Source organism: Podarcis liolepis, assembly GCF_965112155.1.
Source record: "Podarcis liolepis genome assembly, chromosome: 2".
NCBI lineage: Eukaryota > Metazoa > Chordata > Lepidosauria > Squamata > Lacertidae > Podarcis > Podarcis liolepis.
In genome coordinates, this window is record NC_139555.1 from 43108477 (window position 1) to 43128912 (window position 20436).

The 20436-nt window shown below is 43.8% G+C and overlaps 1 protein-coding gene and 2 long non-coding RNA genes across 5 annotated transcripts in view; 2 read left to right on the forward strand and 1 right to left on the reverse strand.

The window, feature by feature from the left end:
• Positions 1-15: 15 nt before the first annotated feature.
• LOC310700834 lies at positions 16-2903 on the forward strand. The gene is made up of 2 exons (XR_014522864.1): positions 16-140; positions 1923-2903. It is a non-coding gene; the product is annotated as an uncharacterized lncRNA (long non-coding RNA).
• Positions 2904-10785: 7882 nt separating this feature from the next.
• The window catches only part of PKN1 (protein kinase N1), a 68569-nt gene continuing 58918 nt past the window's right edge, over positions 10786-20436 (forward strand). Inside the window, exon 1 of one of the 3 annotated variants that reach the window (XM_083490780.1) lies at positions 10786-11645. In XM_083490780.1, coding sequence (XP_083346906.1) covers positions 11625-11645 — 21 coding nt within the window. In that variant the 5' untranslated portion in view covers positions 10786-11624. Of the gene's footprint in view, positions 11646-14669; positions 14719-20436 lie in introns of those variants that run through there. The other 2 variants (XM_083490781.1, XM_083490782.1) reach the window with 2 other exon arrangements.
• LOC310700846 lies at positions 11206-16646 on the reverse strand. The gene is made up of 3 exons (XR_014522870.1): positions 15344-16646; positions 12534-15251; positions 11206-12381 (listed from the first exon to the last, which is right to left on the reverse strand). It is a non-coding gene; the product is annotated as an uncharacterized lncRNA (long non-coding RNA).

The following is a 20436-nucleotide window of genomic DNA, read 5'->3' on the forward strand; positions in this document are numbered from 1 at the left end:
ACGGAGCCTTGTTTTGCGCCCACTCTTTACGAACCCTGCAGGTGGCGCTATGCTCTGTATAAACGCGGCTGCTTGTCTTGCTCCGCCCCGAAGGCTTGCGCTTTGGTGGCCTTCGATTATGCTTCCCTTATATTTGCGAGGTGTGTGTTGCTTCGCTTTAACCTTGGACCTCTCTTTCTCTAGAATTTAATAAGCGTGTCGGATGAAAGCCTATATCCCGTAATAACAAACTGTGAGATAGCAGGAGTTTGGGATACCTATTTTGCTCTGGCTCTTAGCACGGACGATGGCCTAGCGGAGGCAGAGGGGCAGCTGCCTTCCCCAGATCAAGTAAAACAATAGAAATACTTAACTGACAGTCGGTCCTGCCCCCCTAACAAAAATCCTGGCTACGCCCATGGCTCTTAGCAGCATATACTGTGAAAACCTCTGTGTATGAGTGTATTTTCACGGTTTGCTGTGCAAATTCGACCCATAATATATAGGTAAAAAGAAAGAAAGCTTCGTCTCTATTGGCTCAGTCTTGGGTCAACAGAACTTCCAGCCTATGTAAAGTTTTTTAATGCTTCCGGTTTGGACTTTGAGCATCCAGGTGGAAGGAGTTCCAGAGCTACCAGTCAGCCACACGAGCTAATGTTATGGTTATGAATTATTCAGAAATAAGACCCCTTTTATGTCCTGTTTGTGAATAGGTTTCAGAAACCATGAAGCAGAAATCACATAGAACCCTCCTGGCCTGTGCCATAGAATCTTCATGCTTCATGGGATCAACTCCGATTCTGTTGGGTTACTATCTCTACTAAAAACAACAAATTATTGTGGCACCTTGAAAACTAACAGATTTATTGTGGCATAACTTTTCATAGATTACAGTTCACATAATCAGGTGTATTCAGTGTTGCTCTTAGTTGCAGAGACAGTTGGTGTGGGTTGTAAACAGTGAGGTCAGAAGGAAATAAAATGTGAAAAGTAGAGATGGTGATAATTACCTTATTAACAGTTGTGTTGCTAACAGAAGCTCTGGCATTGGTAAATCAATTAGCATATACAGTGGTACCTCAGGTTAAGTACTTAATTCGTTCCGGAGGTCCGTACTTAACCTGAAACTGTTCTTAACCTGAAGCACCACTTTAGCTAATGGGGCCTCCTGCTGCTGCCGCGCCGCCGGAGCATGATTTCTGTTCTCATCCTGAAGCAAAGTTCTTAACCTGAAGCACTATTTCTGGGTTAGCGGAGTCTGTAACCTGAAGCATATGTAACCTGAAGCGTATGTAACCCGAGGTACCACTGTATTGTGTGATAAAAATCCATTGTGTCCATTCTATCCACAAGTGATAGCACCGAACTTACTGATGAGGCATAATTTATCTGTTTCATGTAGCATTCTCCCTTTGAAGTTCCAATACAGTGGTTCCTCGGGTTACATATGCTTCAGGTTACAGACTCTGCTAACCCAGAAATAGTACCTCGGGTTAAGAACTTTGCTTCAGGATGAGAACAGAAATCATGCTCTGGCGGTGTGGCAGCAGCAGGAGGGCCCATTAGCTAAAGTGGTCTTCAGGTTAAGAATAGTTTCAGGTTAAGAACGGACCTCCGGAATGAATTAAGTACTTAACCTGAGGTACCAATGTATAGCCACCTTAAGGTCAATTATGGAGTGTCCCGGGAGACTGAAATGTGCTCTTGCTGGTTTTCCCAATATTGCCAGTTCTGATGCCAGGATTTCTGTTCATTCATTCTGCTTAGTTTCCAGTGATGTTTTTAATAGTAGCCTTTTTTGTGGTTCAGTAATGATTTTTTCTCTCCCGCCTACCCTCCCTCCCTTTTCTCCTGTGGGGCCAGCCAAAGGTTTGCTGACATTATGTTATCATCTTGTGGTTTGATAACTGATTCCTTCTGCTTACTTTCTGCCATATGCCCAGGATGCCTGCATTGGGGAGGAGGCAGGGGAATGCATCTGGGCACTTGGCACTGAACACAGCCAGATGGAATCCCACAAAAGAAGCTGCACTGAGGAGGCAGCCAAGCCAGCAAGGGCTGCTGAAGATCCTTGTAGCTCGCAGAAACAAGCTGCAGAAGCCCAGGATGACAATCGGCAAAGGTGAACTGGGAACTCGCTGCCTTGGAACGGTGTGACTTCAGGAAGTAATATGCCATCTGAAATGTTTATAAAATGTGCCAGTTCAGGGGAAATGACTTTGCTTCCTCTTATGGTCTATTGCAGTACTATTCACTGGCAAACTGGGGATAATACCATCTATCTTGCCAGCATCAGCACAGATTTCAGGATTGCAAGTGCTCATACAAAGTGACTATTGCTATTGAAATCTTCTGTGAGTACTATTCTAACACGGGGCTGCTGCTTGTACTAAGTGTTTTGTCTGTGCACGTTACAAACATGAGTTGTTTTATAATTATACAGTGTTGTAAAATACATGTACCATGGCTGCGAGAGAGCCATGATTGGCCAGGACATTGGTCACTTATAATGTGTGAAGCAGAGCACATGGTAGCTGCTGAAACTAGGAAATGCTGTGGTACCAGGCAGTGTTGCAGAAAGCACAGTATATAGCATGCCCTTTTTGACAGTGCAGCTACATAAGATGCTATATACTTGTTTGTCAGCTGACATCAACAGCCTAGATGGGTTTTCTTTCCACCCAGTACTCAAGGCCAGATTAAGGTGGTTGAGGACCCTGGTGCAGTTCCCAAAATTGGAACCACCTTCCCCTCAAAAGGATCAAATAAGATACCACTAAATAAAGCAATCTGTTATGGCACGAGAAAGGTTTTGAGCATGTGTAGTTTTATAACTCTTTTGTTTGCAAATATATATATATACTGCCAGCTTTGATAAATAATAAATAAATATGCTCTGAGCATGTGGGGTTTCACATTATAAACTTGCTTAATTCATCCTTGCTTTTGCTCAGTTTCTACCTTGTTCCAGTCACCAACTCTCAGCCTAAACTAGCTCACATGGCTGTTCAGAGGCTATAGGAGGCAGTATACAATAGCTGCCAAAGGGGATTAAGTGCTTGTATCATAGGCATAAAAGCGTGGTTCCTTTAACCAGAATAAAGCATCTTTGTAGTATAAAGGACCATGTTTTTCTGCATTTCCCCAGCAAATTAGCACAGCTCCAAGGCTTCCACCAATCTTCATTTGACCTGATTATTGTGTGTTTTAGATGCATAAATTCCACTGAGTCTACTCCCAGGTTAGTGTGCATAAGTGATTGATTCCTAAGAGGAGTTATCTTAGGCCTGTAGCCTAAGATAACAAAGTAATATTTCATTTTACAAGTGACTTCAAAAAAAAACCCATTTAATAGGTAAAATAGTAAGGAAAAGCATACCATCATTATTTTTCCTAACTGAGCAGTGAAAAAAATAAAAACTGCTCTCCCTTTCCAATGTTCTGCCCCAGTGACAAAACTACTAAGATAACCAACAGCCTTTTAATATGTTATAGAATAATCCTATATCCACTTAGCTGGAAGTAAGTCACGTTTATTGTGTAGTAGTATTTGCAGAAATTAACTTCTAGGGAGAACTTGATAGCAGATCAACTTATCTTAGGAAAGATGCATCCTGGTTGCTAGGAATTATTATTATTGTTATTATTGTTATTATTAATTAATTAATTTAATTAAATTTCTGTGCTGCCCTTCTGAGGATCACAGGGCAGTTTACAAAAATATAGCACAGAAACAAACAATACCCCTCCCCAATTTAAAAGGCCATAGGTTTGTTTACTTAGCCATCGGGTTGGGAGAAGAGGAATGTTTTTGACTGGCGCCTAAAGATATGTAATGAAGGTGCCAAGCGAGCCTCCCTTGGGGAGAGCATTCCACAAACAGGGAGCCACCACAGAAAAGGCCTGTTCTCATGCTACTGCCCTCTGGACTTCTTGCAGAAGAGGCACACAAAGAAGAGCCTCTGTTGATGATTGCAGGATTCAGGTCAGTTCATATGGGGAGAAGCAGTTCTTGAGGTTTAGCTGTCGTGAGCCTATAACCTTAGGCTATAGTTACCGGTACTTTGGGGCTAGAACTGGCGAGCTGTAGTTTGAGCTTAGACCCCCCCCCCATAGGATTTCAGCACTAAACCATGGTAGTATTAGCTTGGAAGGCAAGTGCAAGCCAGTTTTCTGCTTCAAGCGTAATGACAAACTGAGGTTTGAACTGAAAAGGTAGTAACTAATTGAAATGGAGCAGTCAAAGGGAGGAGGCAGTACATGAGCACAAGACTTGCTAACAATCTGAAATCAGTGTTTCTGAGGGATAAATTCCAATTTCTGGTAGCTGAAGTTGTGAAGAAGTTGAGGACTACTTGAATCTAATCCATCCTAACTATTATTATTTTTAAAAATTTCATATTGTAACAGAAGAAATTGACTTGGGAAATGCTCACACCACTTTTCAAGACCATAGCAGTAGGATGTGGCCATTAAGGGGCGCTACCACACAAAGAGAAGCTGGAACAATCTCCTTGGCTGTTTTCCAGGGGTTATTAGCCTCTGCCCCAATGAGCCTCCTTAAGGACTCCTTCCCATATTGGTACATTTGGATCTCAATATAAGCCATTGTAACTAACCTACTATGAATGTGTTGATGGCACCTACTTTGCTGCTCTCTGCTAGCATATGGAAGAAAGAAGCCATGCTCCCTGACTTAATATTAGCATTCAAACTGGGAACCATGGTTTGTTTGAACCATAATCAGTAAGCCAAGAACAAGCCTTCGCTACAGATTATTTGGACCAGGGTTTATAATCTCTGTGCCTCTTGCTAGTACGAAAGGAGACCCGGATGAGTACGATGTCATATTAACATTTCCATGTTTTCAACAGGGCCCGAATTGGCTAAAGGAATCATAAGGATCCTCCTGTGGATCAGAAATTGCTTAAGTACAGTGGTACCTCTGGTTAAGAACTTAACTTGTTCCGGAGGTCCGTTCTCAACCTGAAACTGTTCTTAACCTGAGGTACCACTTTAGCTAATGGGGCCTCCCGCTGCCGCTGCGCCACCACAGCACGATTTCTGTTCTCATCCTGAAGCAAAGTTCTTAACCTGAAGCACTACAGTATTTCTGGGTTAGTGGAGTCTGTAACTTGAAGCGTCTGTAACCCGAGGTACTACTGAAGCAGCAAGCAGAGAGCAGGAATAAATGGATAGTTCTCCGAAGGAAGAGATGTCAATAGTGAAGTCCCCCAAGGATTAGTTTGGGACCTGTGCTTTTTAACTTGTTCCTAAAAGATGTAAAGCTAGAGGTGAGCATTGCTGTGAAGGGATGCAGGGTTATGATTGAACCTACCAGAAGGGAAGGTGCTGTGATTCTTCCCTGTACCGTCAAGAGGTCTGAATAGATGGGGTGATTTTATTATAGAATGGAAAAGATAGTTGGCATGCTCAGGAACTGAAACGAAGAGCTTTCTTCTATTTGTTATTTTTAAGTCAACCATCATCTTTGTGCTCCCCATGCCATGCTACCTCACAAAATTAATCTCCTCTTTAACGCTTAGCATAAGTAGGCAACGATGGAAATGAGCCTGAGGGAAATGTATCTCTTTGTTAACCATAGATTTGGAAAGAAGGAAAAGTTCTTGCATACCTACAACGAAAACAGAGAGAACCTCGTGCAGTGGAAACTTTTTTGGCAGCTCAAGAGTGCAGGTGAAGGAAGGTGACGCTAACCCTAGACTTCCTAACCAACAATACCTCTGTACTCCTGAAGTTCTAAATTTACTATTACACCACCAGCTTGGATCGTAACTATGACCATTAGGAGGAATGTAATGTAGTGCTTAGGAGACTTCTGCTTGCTTGATGGAACAATCTCCCCTCTCCACATGCTGTTATGGGGGTCCCCTGAACTCCACCAGCCAATTTGGGAGGGGCGGGGTGGGGAAACCCTATTGTGCTGGCTGTCCTTGGATAGGTTTCTGCTAGGGAGACCGGTTAGTTGAATCTGGCCTACTGTCTTTATGTGATCAAATAATATCAGTGGTTTCCTTTTATGTGATGGTTACAGTATATGCAGCTTCAGGGGTAATTGCAGAAGTGGCTTTGGAATACTGTAGAATGTAATGTTGTTGGCTGGGTGGGTATCCTGCAATTCTCGCCGTGCCTGATTTTATTTGGTTGGAAGAGGGCTTGATTCTGACCATTTCTGGTGTTTAACATGTTTTAAGTAACTTATAAGGCATTGTGTGAAGGCATAGATTTGTATGCCTCTCGTACACTGATGAAATCCAGAGCTAAGCAATTGGGCTGGGGCTTATTGGGTTGACTTACAAAGATGCCAGCCTGCATGACATTAGCTTCTGCCCAGATGATTCCTGATTAGAACAAGCAATGGGCCACTGATTGCTGCACACAGATATCTTGTACATATATGAGTCTGCAGAAGCTTTTAAAGTGCATTTAAAAAAGGAAGACTACTCAAACATCTGCAGTGGTAGTTCCAAATAAGAAACTGTCCTTGGCAGACTGTTGCCTTTTATCAGAGCTGCTCTTCAAGGGTAAAATGAGACAAATTGCTTTCAAAAATGGATATTTGCCTAGGGACACTTTGAACAAAGCTATTTTTATTCTGAAGGTAGGCTAATATTCTAGTTGTTCTTTGCTCCCCTGGATGGGGCTTTTAACCTCAATAGTTTTGAAATGGTAGCAGTAACCATATGATGAAAAAATAAATAAATAAAATCAGATCTGCAGTCTCTGATAAACTAGATATTTTCAGAAGCTGGATATATGGTATCCCCTTTGATCTTTCCATACCTCTGACTAGGAAAGATGGATAGCTACCCCTCTGCTTTTCTTTCTTTACAGATAGAAAGGTGGGGAAGCTTTCCTTTCAGAAATATGTGAAGTACTGTCCTTCATCTTACGGGGCTGAAGATCTTTAACCTTGCAGTTGTTCCGTACCACAAGCCCCTTCTTACCTCTTTTATGCACCCCAAATACTGAACATGTGGTGAAACATGGAGCAAGGCATTGTATGTTGAATGCAATGTCTGAGCAGTTTCACATGGGAGGAGGTGGTCATTCAGATGACAAGGTTACAAGCTATTAAGGACTTTATAGAAAATAACCCGCACTATTGAATTGTACTAGGAAATTAAATGGGAGCCAGCACAGATGAAAAAGAACTGCTGCAATGTGTTCTGAAAAGCGAGCACCGCCAGAAACCACTCTGTCAGCTGCATTTTACACCTGGTAGAGTTTCTGAACACTTTTCAAGGGTGACTCCCCATAGAACATGTTCCAGGAATGAAATCTGGATGCAACCAGTGCAAGACTGGATCTACATGGTCTAGGAAAGGGCATAACTGGTCCACAAGCCAAGGCTGTGCAAAGACACTCCTGGCCACATCTGGACTTCTAGGAACAAGGCTGGGTCCAGGAACACTCTCAAACAGCCCACCTGATCCTAAGGGGAGTACAGCCCCAGCTGACACATGTCAAATTTCCAAGCCAGGACCAACTCTTCTGTTGACCATTGTCTGGATTAAGCCTCTGCTTATTAGTCCACAATCAAACCATCACTTTAATCAGAACTGTGGAGGTGAAAGAGACCTTGAGGGCCATCCATTCTAACCCCCGGCATACTGTTTATGCTGCATTACTGTTTGTTGCTTTGTTGTGAGCAGCTTAAAGCACCTCCAGCCCATGGACCTAATTGGACCTGCCAAGCCACGCCCACCTTCCCCGCACCTGATGTCATTGATGGCATGAGTCCCAGAAAGGTTCAAGCTGCAGCAAAGGAAGAACAGGATTCTTCCTTTGCTGCCGTGGACTGAAGTTAAAATCACCTGACACATCGGGTGCCTGACAGGTGGATGGCCATGTCCACCCATCAAAATTGCCCACAGAGGGCTGGCCACTTCTGGGTCCGTTCCTCTAGCTGGATCCAATTCCCTACCCCTGGCTTGGAGCATATGGAAATACAGTAAGGTGTGATATAAGTTATTGTAATAAATCAAATCAAATCTGAGATTACTTTGTGTTTGAAGGCCAGTCCAGTATCTAGGAGTGCACATCTGGATCCTCTGTTTCTCCTGACTGCATAGTTCACTCTGAGTTGTGTTTTTGTTTTTAAATTAGGTTGGGGGAAATCCTACTATGCGTTTCAAACCATTTACTGCAGAATAGCTGCACTGGAGGATATTGCTCTGGAGCAAAATGGAATGAGGCCAGTATGACTCATCCAAAGACTGAAGTCGCATGACTATTGTGTGCAGCAGAGGATCACATTTCTGGTGAACCGGTTGCCAGATTGGTCTGTTGGTGGCAAATAGTGCAGGTCAGCAGAGTTAAGTTCGCTGCCTGACACTTCGTGTTTTGTGCTTGCGACAAAAAGATTTCAGTTCTACGCTGTTCCATCTTCCTCATAAGTGCCCACCCATTCCCAGGCCGAGCCTTATATGTGTATTGTATCAACAGGTGTATTGTAACAACAGGGACGTGGGTGGTGCTGTGGTCTAAACCACTGAGCCTCTTGGGCTTACCGGTCAGAAGGTCGGCACTTCAAATCCCTGTGACAGGGTGAGCTCCCGTTGCTTGGTCCAAGCTCCTGCCAACCTAGCAGTTTGAAACCACGCCAAAAAGTGCAAGTAGATAAATAGGTACTGCTTTGGTGGGAAGGTAAATGGTGTTTCCATGCGCTGCTCTGGTTTCAGTGTTCCATTGCGCCAGAAGTGGCTTAGTCATGCTGGCCACATGACCCGGAAAAACTGTCAGCGGACAAACACCGGCTCCCTCAGCCAGTAAAGCGAGATGAGCGCCACAACCCGAGTTGTCTGTGACTGGACTTAACTTAACTGTCAGGGGTCCTTTACCTTTAACAGCAGGCTGATCCTGTCCAGGGTTAGGTATGCCCAAACACATCACATTGGCTTGTAATCTAACTCAGTCTTGTCTTGGAACAGTATGCAGGAATCCAATAGCCAAGGTACATAGGAAACTGCCTTACATTGAGTCAAGCCATTGGCCCATCTAACTTAGGGGACATTCTCAATCCTACCTGGAGATGCCGGGGAATGAACCTAGGACCTTCTGCTTGCAGAGCAAATGCTCTACCACTGAGCAGATGGATTGCCCTCAGTACTTAGCAGATCAGTGCTGTACTCTGATGTTGAACACACACACTCCCCCTTGGTAATAAAGACTGTTTGGAATCTCAGTCTGTTTTACTGATAGCTCCCTGCTGAGAAATGACCCTGCAGGTGGCAAAGCCAGGCTGTGTGAAGGATGTACATTTTGTAGTTTTCCCCATTGGGCTTGTGGAGAAAGTAAGAATCATCACTGGGGAAGAAAATGTGTGCTTTGTACAAGACATTGGGTTTAGGGCTCAAAACCAACCTGATGTAGCAGGTTGTGTGCAGGAGGAGCAGAATTCTAAACTTGAGTCTTGCGCAATTTGTAAGGTGTTAAATGTTACATTTCTTACTAGTAATCTTACCAATAAAACGTTAACTGTAGACTAAGCTTGCATTTGAGATTGAAATTACATGTTACCTTTTAAAATAGCAATTCTGGTCTTCTTTTTCCTTGCAGATCGTCCCTTTCTAAATGAATGTTTGTTTATTACTGTAATAGGGATGTTGTTGCACTGAGTTTAATTACCTCCGCCTTTGTTGTCTTCCAAGAGGGAACTTGTAGTTCCATGTGTATGATCACTGCTGCAGGAGAAACTTATGCCGGGTCCTGTGATGGCTAACAGCTGCACTGCAACTCTGCGAGTGCTTACATGGGAGTAAAAAATAGACAAAACAGACTTCCCCATTAACGTAGCTTCTCTTTCCTTCACTATACCGGTAATTTCCCTTGTTTTGGAGTGCAGAGAGACTACTTGAGGGGACAGTGGGATCTTGCCACATAGGGCTGGAACTAAGCCACAGAATGATGGTCAAGCAGGTGTGATTAGTCATAAGACTGTTCTTGTTATCACAGGCCAATGCTGAAAACAAGATGTATTAACCATATTAAATTACAGGAAGGGCAGAGAGGTCTGCCCCTTAACCTCTTCTGATGGACTCAAAACAGCTACCAGTTTTTTGTTTTTACTGCGTTTTTGTTTTTACTGTTCTGTTTTTGTTTTTAGAAATCTTCTCCCAGCATGACTCAGCTAAAACTGGGAGGAGTCAGGTGGGTGTAGGGCTTATACATTTCAGGAAGTCTGCCCCTTCTCCGTTATTCAAGCCCTGCCTGAACTGCCTTCAGACTCATTTTCCAGTAACTTCAAATGTACATTTGGATTGTTCAGGTATGCATTGCCAAAAGAGGAAATGTATCACTGGGAACAGATGACACAGAACTGCATACAATTTGAATACCGTATTTTAAATGCATAGATGCAAATTTAGAAAATTGCTATAACCGAAACAGAAATGCACGCACGGTAGTGGGGAGCTTGTGTGCCTGCGAGTCTTAGATCATATCAATTTGAGTGGGACAGCCCTCTAAGTAGACTCTGGACTTCTACTGCCACCCCCAATAAAGTAGGACACACAGTCACCTCTCGTCCCCTCCGCCCCCCTTAAGCCCACGAGTAGACGCGATAACCAGAACATCAGGGTCTGCACCAAGACCCGGGCGACCCTCTCCTGGCCGTGTATGACAACAATATGAGTTCTACAAGCACCCCACATAAGTTGTGAAGTGTAATGGGGGTGGGAGTGGGGAGAAGGCGACGAGGCGAGAACAGGCAGCGCTTGCTGGGCAAGAAGAGCAGCCGCTTGAGCGAGGGGACGGGCGGAGGGAGGGGCTTCTGAATGAAAGCCAGGCCGGCCTCTCAAATAATGGCAGCGTCCAAACGAGCCTTCTCCGTGTCCTTCCTCCCGGCTGCAACAAACCCGGCGCTGTTCTGGCTTCTGGAAGCCAGGCGGGGCGGCGGAGGGGAGCTGGCCCTCCCACCCCCCTCCACCCCGATCCCCCCAGCCTGGCCTTTGTTGCTAATCTTTTAATCTGCTCCGGAAAGGGGGAAACCTAGGGAGGGTTGGAAGCAGCAGCTGCAAGCTACCCCCGCAAATCTCCGGCTTCGGCCAACGGCCTCCTCCCCGCCCCCCTCCCCTGGAGCTTGCGGCGGCGGCTGCAGCGATGTCTCCGTCTCCTCCTCTCTCACACACACACCCCAACTCACCCCCCCAGCTCACGTGACCAGCAACCCGGCCAGTTGAGCACCGTGAGGGAGAGAGCGAACGAGCCCGCGGAACCGACGCTGCAGCAACAATAAAGAGCGGCAAAAAAATAAAATAAAGGGAGGCCGGCGCGCGGACAGAACGTTCGGCGGGCAAAAAGTGGCGCGCGCGGCGGTATCGGCCGCTGCAAGGCGAGCTGCCTGCAGGAGAGAGAGGGAGAGAGGAAAAAAAAACCTCAACTCCTCCTTCTTTTTCGTCCGCTCGTCTGTTCCTGGGCGGGTGGGCCGCCCCCTTTCGGGGCTCGACGGCTCCCTCCACACACGCCCCACCAACCAGAGGATGGCGGATCGACGACGGCTCTTGCTGCTTCTTCTGCTGCTGCTGTTGTAAGGGCAGCCCTGGGGAGCAGCAGAGGCTGCCCCAGGAACAGCAGCAGCAGCGAGAAGGCGGGGAGGAAGCCAGCCGGGGCTTGGCGGGAAGATGGCCAACGAGTCGCTTCAGGTAAAAAGGAAAACAAACCCCCACCCGAGCCCTCGCTTTTCCTGCGCGGGGTGGCGCGCAGCCTGAGGAGGGTTCGGTGGTTGGGATGCTGGGGGGAAAGGAGAGAGAGCCGCCGGTCTCTGCGCGCCTCGGGAGTTCAGCTGAGGAGGGGCTGCGCGAGCTCCCCCACCTCCTGCTCGCTTCTCCCCCCCCCCCCCATCGTGGTCCAGATGGTGGCGAGAGTCGCAGCTGCTGCCTGTGCTCCCGAGGCCGGATCCCGGCGCTGGTTTGGCTAACCAAAAGCGGGGCGGCTGAGTGGGGACGGACTCAGATGAGCCATGCTTCCTAGATATGGGTCGGATGGGTTTGCACCTCGACAGAGCCGGTTTCTGATTCCTGGTTAGCCACCAGCTTGTAGGGTGGACTTGGGCAAGTCGTCGTATCTCTCTCATCAGTTCTATTTTTTAAAAAAGAAAGTAATACTGTAACTTGGGATACTTCATGATCACGTGGTGTTAGCCGCCGACAGTGAAGCTCTTGCGCATGAAGTACTACTAAACATTTAAATAACAATGAATCTTTTCATCTTTTCGGTGTGGATGGGGAAACCAATCCAGGACTTTAATGTGCTCTTCTTCTGCATCCTATCACTCATCAGTTTAAGTCTCTCAAGATGCCCAATGAGTAAACCACTGGGTTAGATAGGCTTTCTTTCTTGGGTGCAGTGTGCGTGTGTGTCCCTCTCCATTTATTTAACCTAGCCCCAGTGGCGTAGCGTGGGTTGTCAGGACCCGGGGCAAGGCAAGTAATTTGCGCCCCCTAACCCGTGGATTTGCGCCCCCTAACCCTAACCCCCAGATATTGTGCCCGGTGCGGCCGGCCCCCCCTGCACCCCCCACGCTACGCCACTGCCTAGCCCCTCTTATGAGCCTGCCTTCAAAATTGGGAACCCTGGCCCCTTCTTGATGGTGATCCCAATGTGGTGAAAGAGATTGCCTCCTAGTTGTGAACCTTCAAAAAGTCCTTTCTTCCAGGTCATTCTAGAAATCTTGGACCCTTCCAGGTCTTTCAGAAGTTGTTTAAACTTGGCAGTGAGGTGGCCAAGTTTGCTGGTGGTAGTAAATCATTCAGCATTGTCATAACAAAAAGAGATTATGAAGAGCTCCGAAATGACCTTTCCAAAACAAAAAGAATAGGCAGTAATATGGCAAATGCAATTCAGTGTAAATAAGTGTAAAGCAATACATGTCAGAACAAAATAAACAAACAAACAAATCCCTAATTTCACATATATGCTCATGTGGTATGTACTGATGGTGACTATTGGGGTCTATTGTGGTTGTATTGTAGTTCTATGTACATGTACATGTCCACCCGACGTGTGGCAGCTATGAAAAAGGCAAATTTCATGTTAGGGATCATTAGGGAAAGGAATGGAAAATAAACCTGCAGGTGTCCCAATGTCATTATAGAAATCTGTGCTTTGGCCACATTTGGAATGGTGTGTACAATTATAGTTGTCTTGCCTCAAAAAAAAGATATTTTAGAGTTGGGGAAATGGTTCAAAAAAGGGGAACCAAAATGATAAAGGGGATGGAATGACTGTCCTATTAGGAAAGGTTGTAGTGTTTGGGACTCATTAGTTTGGAGAAAAGGTCACCTGATAGAAGTTTATGCAATTATGCCTATTGTGCAGAAAGTGGTTAGGGAAAAGTTTTTCTCCTTCTCTCCTAACACTAGAACTTATGGCCATCCAGTGGAGCTGAATGTTGGAAGATTCAGGACAGATAACAGAAAATACTTTTTCATGCAGCACATTATTAAACTATGGAATTCTCTCCCATAAGATTTAGCGAAGGCCACCAACTTGGATGGCTTTTAAAAAGGATTGAACACCTGCGTTGAAGAGAAGACTATCAGTGGCTGTTTCCTATCATGGGTTGATTCTGCCTTCACAGTCGGAGGCAATAATGCAGCCTTTCTCAACCTGTGGGTCCACAGGTGTTGTTGAACTACAACTCCCATCACTCCTAGCTAGCAAGGCCAGAGCTCAGGGATGATGGGAGTTGTAGTCCCAACAACATCTGGAGACCCGCAAGTTGAGAACCGCTGCAATAATGCTTCTGAATACCAGGTGCTGGAAACTCCCGTGGAGTCACAGGGCTCTTATGCTCAGGTCTTGCTTGTGGGTTTCTGACAGGCATATGGTTGGCCACTGTGAGAACAGGATTGTAGACTAGATGGGCCATTGATTCTTAGCCTGTGCTAGCTAGGTTATGTCCAAGAACCTTTACATGTCTCACTCTCTCACATTTTGTGGTTGTTGGCCTTGGTGCCAGCTTCTTTCCCTGTTACCTCACTTGTCTGTTTGGATTTATTGTTTCTGTCTGTGTGCCCATGGGAGCCCTCTTCAGATGAGAGTTGTACAATCATAAAGAAATGCCGAAGTGATACTTTTAATCAGGGAGGCATGCAGCAGAGCTCTGTGGGAGGAAGCACTTTGCTTAAAGGGAATTCTGCTTGCCAGGCAAGCGTCCTTCGGGGCTTTGTGATCCTGTGCTGAATCCATGGAATTGAGCCTGCCAAGGAGTTCCAGGGGACTCTGCCTGTGAGGCTACCTGTTGACTGGTATGTTGAAGGGCTTTCTGGAACTGCAGGCTGGAGACCCTGTTCCCTGGCAGAGATTGTCTGGCATTAGGTTGTTTTGGAAATAAAGTAAATTGCAAGATAAGGAGGACTCTGGCCAATATATGATTTTGCTGCTTGTTTGTTTAAATGATCATTGCCAGCTTAAAAGATCAATGCACTAAAACCAATCCTCCTTGCCTGTGCAGCTAACAACTTTTCAATTATTAAAGATACAGTGCTGATAATAAAATCCATTACTGTCAGCCCCCTTACCTTGCACTGTCAACAAAGTCCGTTGAGCTAAAAGGGATAAAAAGATCAGATTAAGCTTTTGCCCTGACATTGCATTTTGTATTTTGTTCAGCTTGGATGCTTGAAATGAAGAACAAACAATTATTTTCCCCCCTCTCAGGTAGCACATTTCAATAGGTCACAGGGCAGAGTGAGTTCTTGCAGGTGACAAACGGTAGGGAAACAGCAATAAAAGTGTTGAGTTATAAGATGATTTTCAGTCCCTTAAAATGTTGCACCCGTGCAAAAGGACATGTGAGAATATACTCAGTTGATGGCAAAACTGGATGCATGTAACAGTTGCCGTTTCTTAAAATGAAAAGCAGCTTCAAAGTGCTGTAACTGGGAGTTGGGGAATGGGAGGAGACTAGAAAGGGGAAGGGGCTGCTTAAACTTTTTTAGTCTGTGGGCAAAATAGTCAGCTGTGAAAGTTAAATACCCTCTTTCCCTTTCTGCCCCTCTCCTCTCCACTCCCAGTTGTGGTACCCTTGGATTGCTTTTCACTTTACCATGTCAGGAAAATTGTTCATATGTACATCTAGTTTTGCCCATAGCCTTTAAATGAGTTAAGGTAGAAGGCATCCCAGATTTCCACTTTACAACATGATGGAAGTATATTCCATATTTGTAATTTTTCAAAAAGTTTTAACTCATGCTACAGTTTGGATGTACAGATTTGGATGTAATACATGTTCACTTATTTCGCAACTAAAAATTAGTGGTATCTGAAGAAAGCTCATACCAAGAACTAACTTAGTTGGTCTTTAAGGTGCTACTGGAAGGAATTTTTTTATTTTAACTAAAAATTATGTATAACATATTTCAGCTAGAAAACCTGACTTCCTTCTATATTGTCTGTGAGCATATTATGCACACTGTGAAGCATTGGGATAAGACATTGCTTAATTCCGGGTCAAATGTCAGCTCTTCTGCAGATTCAGATCTTAGCTCTTTGGTCTTCCATAATGTACTTGTTCAGTAACAAATCCCAGGCTTAGAGTGAAACATGAAAGTTTAGGGGATTTAAAGGGTTTTGATTTTTTTTTTGCAAGAGTTTGAAATTGTTTAATTTTATTTACAGAATTCAGTGTTTCAGAAGCTTGAAGACTGGTTGGTGAGATGGCAGGCTATAGTTTAATAACCAGACTACATTGCTATGCATACATGGGATTAAGGCTGCCGTGCATGTGTACTTTACCTGCCTACCTACATAATTTAATTTGTATACCACCTTTCCACAGTTCAATCCATGATCAAGGTGGCTTACAACATGAAAAAATACATAACTCCAACATAGCAAAAATAACAATAAACAACAAATAAAACATACTTTTTTAAAAAAACAACAACACCCCACAACTAAACTGAACAATTGCCACATATATCACGAGAGGATCTATAATAAAGATACAAAAAACCAGTCACAACAACCCCCAAACAACACCCCAGCCCAACAGTCTGTTCAGCAGCCTCAGCTTTTGTACCTAGGAGTATGGCCCCACTGAACACAGACGGCCTTGTTTCTAAGAAACATGGATAGGATATCATAAACCGGAAAACAAAACTGAGAAACAAAATGATAACTGATCTTACTGACACTGACTGATTTTTCAAGAAGAGAGGTAAAAATCAAAAAGCAGAAAGTAGCTGGGAGCCTTTAAAAGCTATTTCAGGATTTTGAGCCTGCAAGTGCTTATGCACTCTCTTATTTTGCCCATTTGAGGAAGTTCTGCTGACTGAGGCCATCATGTGAGTTGAAGTGAGGGACATGGCTAAATACACATGGGACTTCTAAGATATCAGGCTTGAACTAGTGCTATATATGTTAGAGGCAGGGTCAGGGTGGTGGAGGAGATAAAAAGTACGAGTTGATTTAATAAGACGAGAATCTGAACTGTGCTGACTATCCTTGAAACTCCCCCAAATCCTATCAGAACCGGTTGAGGAGATTAGTTACAGAAACAAACTGGGAATCTTTGATGCAATCTTGTTTCCATGTTGCCTTTTTAAAAAGTTAGTGTGACATTAATTGTTTGGATTGCAATGTAAATTTTAAGCTTGATGTAGAGCCCTTGGGAGCCTGGGAAAGGGTGAATTATCTGTTCATTTTTCACTCTGTTGTGAGAGCAGGGGGTGGGGAGGGACTGCAATCCTAATCTAATAGGGTCTGGGGAGTGTCATAATGCTTGGCATGTATACAGTACTTTAAAAGTGTTCAAAGTGCTTCACATGCTTTGTCAATAATCCTTAGCTTGCAGCAGGGGATGGGGGAACTTATGACTCAGTGCAGAACAGCCTATCTGCTGAATTCATGGCTAAGGAAAGGTTGGAACAGGAGCAGTTTGCACTGCTAGCCACTATGCTATGCCAGCTGTCAGATATAATGAAACACTGCATGGATTTGTATGTCCTTCTTCTGCACGGGTATGCCAATCTTCTCTGCTGTGTTCTAGCTTCAGCATATGTGCTAAAACAGGAAAGCATGCGTCAGTGGGCAGAATTGTGTGTGGAGGACTTATGTACCAGTGTGCCTCCATTAGGAAGTCCCCAGTTTATTTCAGAGGCAAACCTGACTCAAAGTACATGGACACCTGTGCAAGCACACATTCTTCATCCCTAAAACTGCAGTCTGAATAGATATATATTTACATCATTTGACAAATGAGCTACCAGAATGAGCGGGGAGTGGAAGGAGGATAATTTCCCTCAGATGTACCTTCTGCTGGTGTCTTTAGGCCAATTTACAATAGCTAAGCCAACTACGATTTTGTTTCTTTGGGTGTGGGTATATCAGTGTTCTCTTTGTCATATACATGTGCAGACATATGGTAAATTATCTCTCCTTTAAAACTGACTTAAATCAGAGTAACTTGGCTAGAGATTACACCCTAAATTGGAGTACCTTCTGTATGAATCTTAGACTTCTCATTCTTGTTTGAGGAGGATACTTGGGACTCCTGATTATAAAAGGCACTGTCGATACCCACAATTTCTTGGAAAACATACCTTTACCTTCACCTACTCATGATGAGAAAACTTTTTTAGATAGCCCCATCTCCCTAGAAGAAATTGACAATGTTCTTTAAAAATTGAAACCACATAAAGCCCCTGGACCTGATGACTTTGCTGTCTGAGTTTTATAAACAATTAAAAAAAACTTTATTATCATACGGTATATGGTCTGCCTATTGAATGATCTAATGAGAGTAGCACCCCTCCCCGTTACAATCTTGGTACGACTTCAAGTAACTATCCCAAAACTATTTAAAGACCACCAAAAGGTAGAATATTTTTAGCCAATCTCTCATATTAATCAGTATTATAAAATTTTTATGTCAGTGCTAGTCAACAGGATTCAGATATTTTTACACAAACTAATAGCCCCAGTCCAAGCTGGTTTTGTCCTCCATCAAAACACTACTGAACCAATCAGAAAACTTTAAAACATAATCATACATAGTAAATAGACAACCACCTCAACCTCCCAGTAGTCATGGCCTTTGGCCATGTGGGACTACTTGCTGGCAGTCCTATCTTATCTGGATGATCTAAATTTAAATTTAAACATAAATTATTATCTTCACTTTGAACCCCACTCCCAAATTCCACTCCAAATTATTCAATATACCAACACTTTATATTGTTTCATTGGTAACATAAAATAGGAAAATGACTATTACTCATACTAAATCTAAGTGCAACCACAGGGACTCCTGTCTAACTAGCTATGTGATGTTGAATGTTATCTGTTAACTCTTTTCTATCCTGTTTCACAATTGTTTTCGTGTGAACCAATTCACGAACCAAGAACTTCTACGCTGACCTCTAATAATGCACCACATGTTGTAAACGCAACTGCAAATTTATTGTGCTGTTTTTGTCATATACAAGTGACATGAGAAGACTTGGTCTATTTATTTGTATCTGTTATCATTCTAGTTTATTATCCTTGTTTATAAAACCCAATCAAAAGTTCTTCTAAAAACAAAAGGCACTGTTTGCTGGTTGATATTGGAGCGAGAAAAGCACTGCGAGTGACCACAGAATCATTGCTTTAGAAAAACCATACAGTGTTGCAGAATGCAATGCTGTACAGAATGTTCCTAGACGTAGAGCTACTAAGCTTGAGTGCATTTGCTTAATGGAAGTGCAGTCAGGTGCATACGTATGGCCTTTCTTTGGTGTACTCCGTGTTTGGTTTATTGTATCAATAAACTTACACAAAGCTGTGCGTATATATTTTTCTTCCACCCTCAGCCAAATTGCATTAATGGTACTGCTCTTCTTATGAGTCCCTCCTGGTGTGGATGGAAACGGAAAAGCTACTCTGTCCAGCAGGTGCATGTTGCTACATAATGTTCAAGCATGTCCCTTCATGTTCCCACAGAAGAAGGAAATGTGACCTCTAAGCTGCTGCACCTTATCCAGTGCAGCTGCTGGGTAGCCAGGTGGATTTACAGAATACTTCAGAGGAGTAGTTTTGTGTTTTGCCAGTGTTGTTGCTAATTAATTCACTAATACAGCCAGAGCGCAGTGTCTTTATGAGAGCCACGTGGGTCTCACCTATTGCATCCTTCGAAGCCTTCTCTTCTGTGGTGACTGACATGTGAACTAAACCTAAGAATGTGTTTGGTCTGGTTTATTGGAGCCAAACCTCCTCTTGATTTGGAGGGAAAGTTAAATTACTGCTTTCCTTCCATGGCTGGTTGTGCATTCGGAAGTGGTGGCTGCTAGGTGCTTATTAGTGTCACAGTTGCGTGGTGACTGCTGCCATGGATAGAGGCTGAACTCTGTCTGGAGCTCTCACTGGGGAGGCTGAGCAGAACCAGTGTGTGTAATTGCTGGGAATGGCACTGAATCTATCTTTAATTCACTGAGGGGAGAAAAATAGGTTTGTATGTGAATAATTCAGATTGAAATAATGGAGAGAATCGAAACGTTCTTCTGTGGGGCTCCATAATCCTTTGTTTCCCCAGATTTCTTCTTCAAAATATGCAGTATTGTGGCTTAGGAGGAAAGAGGTGTGTGAAAACACTTGGAACAATGGTTCTCAGGGTGTGTGTCTGTGTGTGTGTGTGTGTGTGAGAGAGAGAGAGAAACTGAAAAGCAGTCCAAATGGGGCTGCCCTAGGGTGCAAACATTGGCAGAAGTCCAGCAAGTGGTGTTCAATCTGCTCCTGTTCTGATGAAAGCTCCTGGATAAACCTCGCACAAATCAGTTCACATATTTCTATAATATACATTTAAACCAGTTTGAAAATGGTTTCGTTGTTGTAGTTACCTCCCACGGAACCCTGGAAATTGTAATTTTGTGGAAGTACTAGGATTTATTTGTTACAGCACAGAATAGCCTGTACATTTTCAGGGTCCTTTGGGTGGAAGCCATTATGATTAAATTTCGCTTGAAATTGGCTTACATGTAACCCTTGCAATGCAATTCTTCACATATCTACTTGGAAGTAATTCCCAGGGAGATAATTGGGACTTACTGTCAGGTAAATGGGAAAGGGATTGCATCCTTTATCTTTTAGGCCACAGGGAACCTGATAGACATGCTCCTTTTTTCTAATACCATGCAATAAGGAGATACCTACCTCAGCAGTTGCCCACATTTAACTGAATTTCTTTGCAATTTTTTTAATTGAAAAAACACATTCAGCTTTATTAGTGTTGGTGCTGTTTTTCTCCCTTTGTTTTCTAGGGTTACTTAGAAGCCTGGGACTTGAAAGTCCTCTGGATAGTTCCCTAACAAGTGCCTCCCATTGGGCTTAACCATGCACTTTTCTCAAGTTTGCTACTCTTAAGTAGTTTTAAAAGGTGGCTGAATGAAAAGCATGCATGGTGTGATGTTAAATTCTTGAGAATAATCTTTTGGAGAATATTCTCAAGAATAT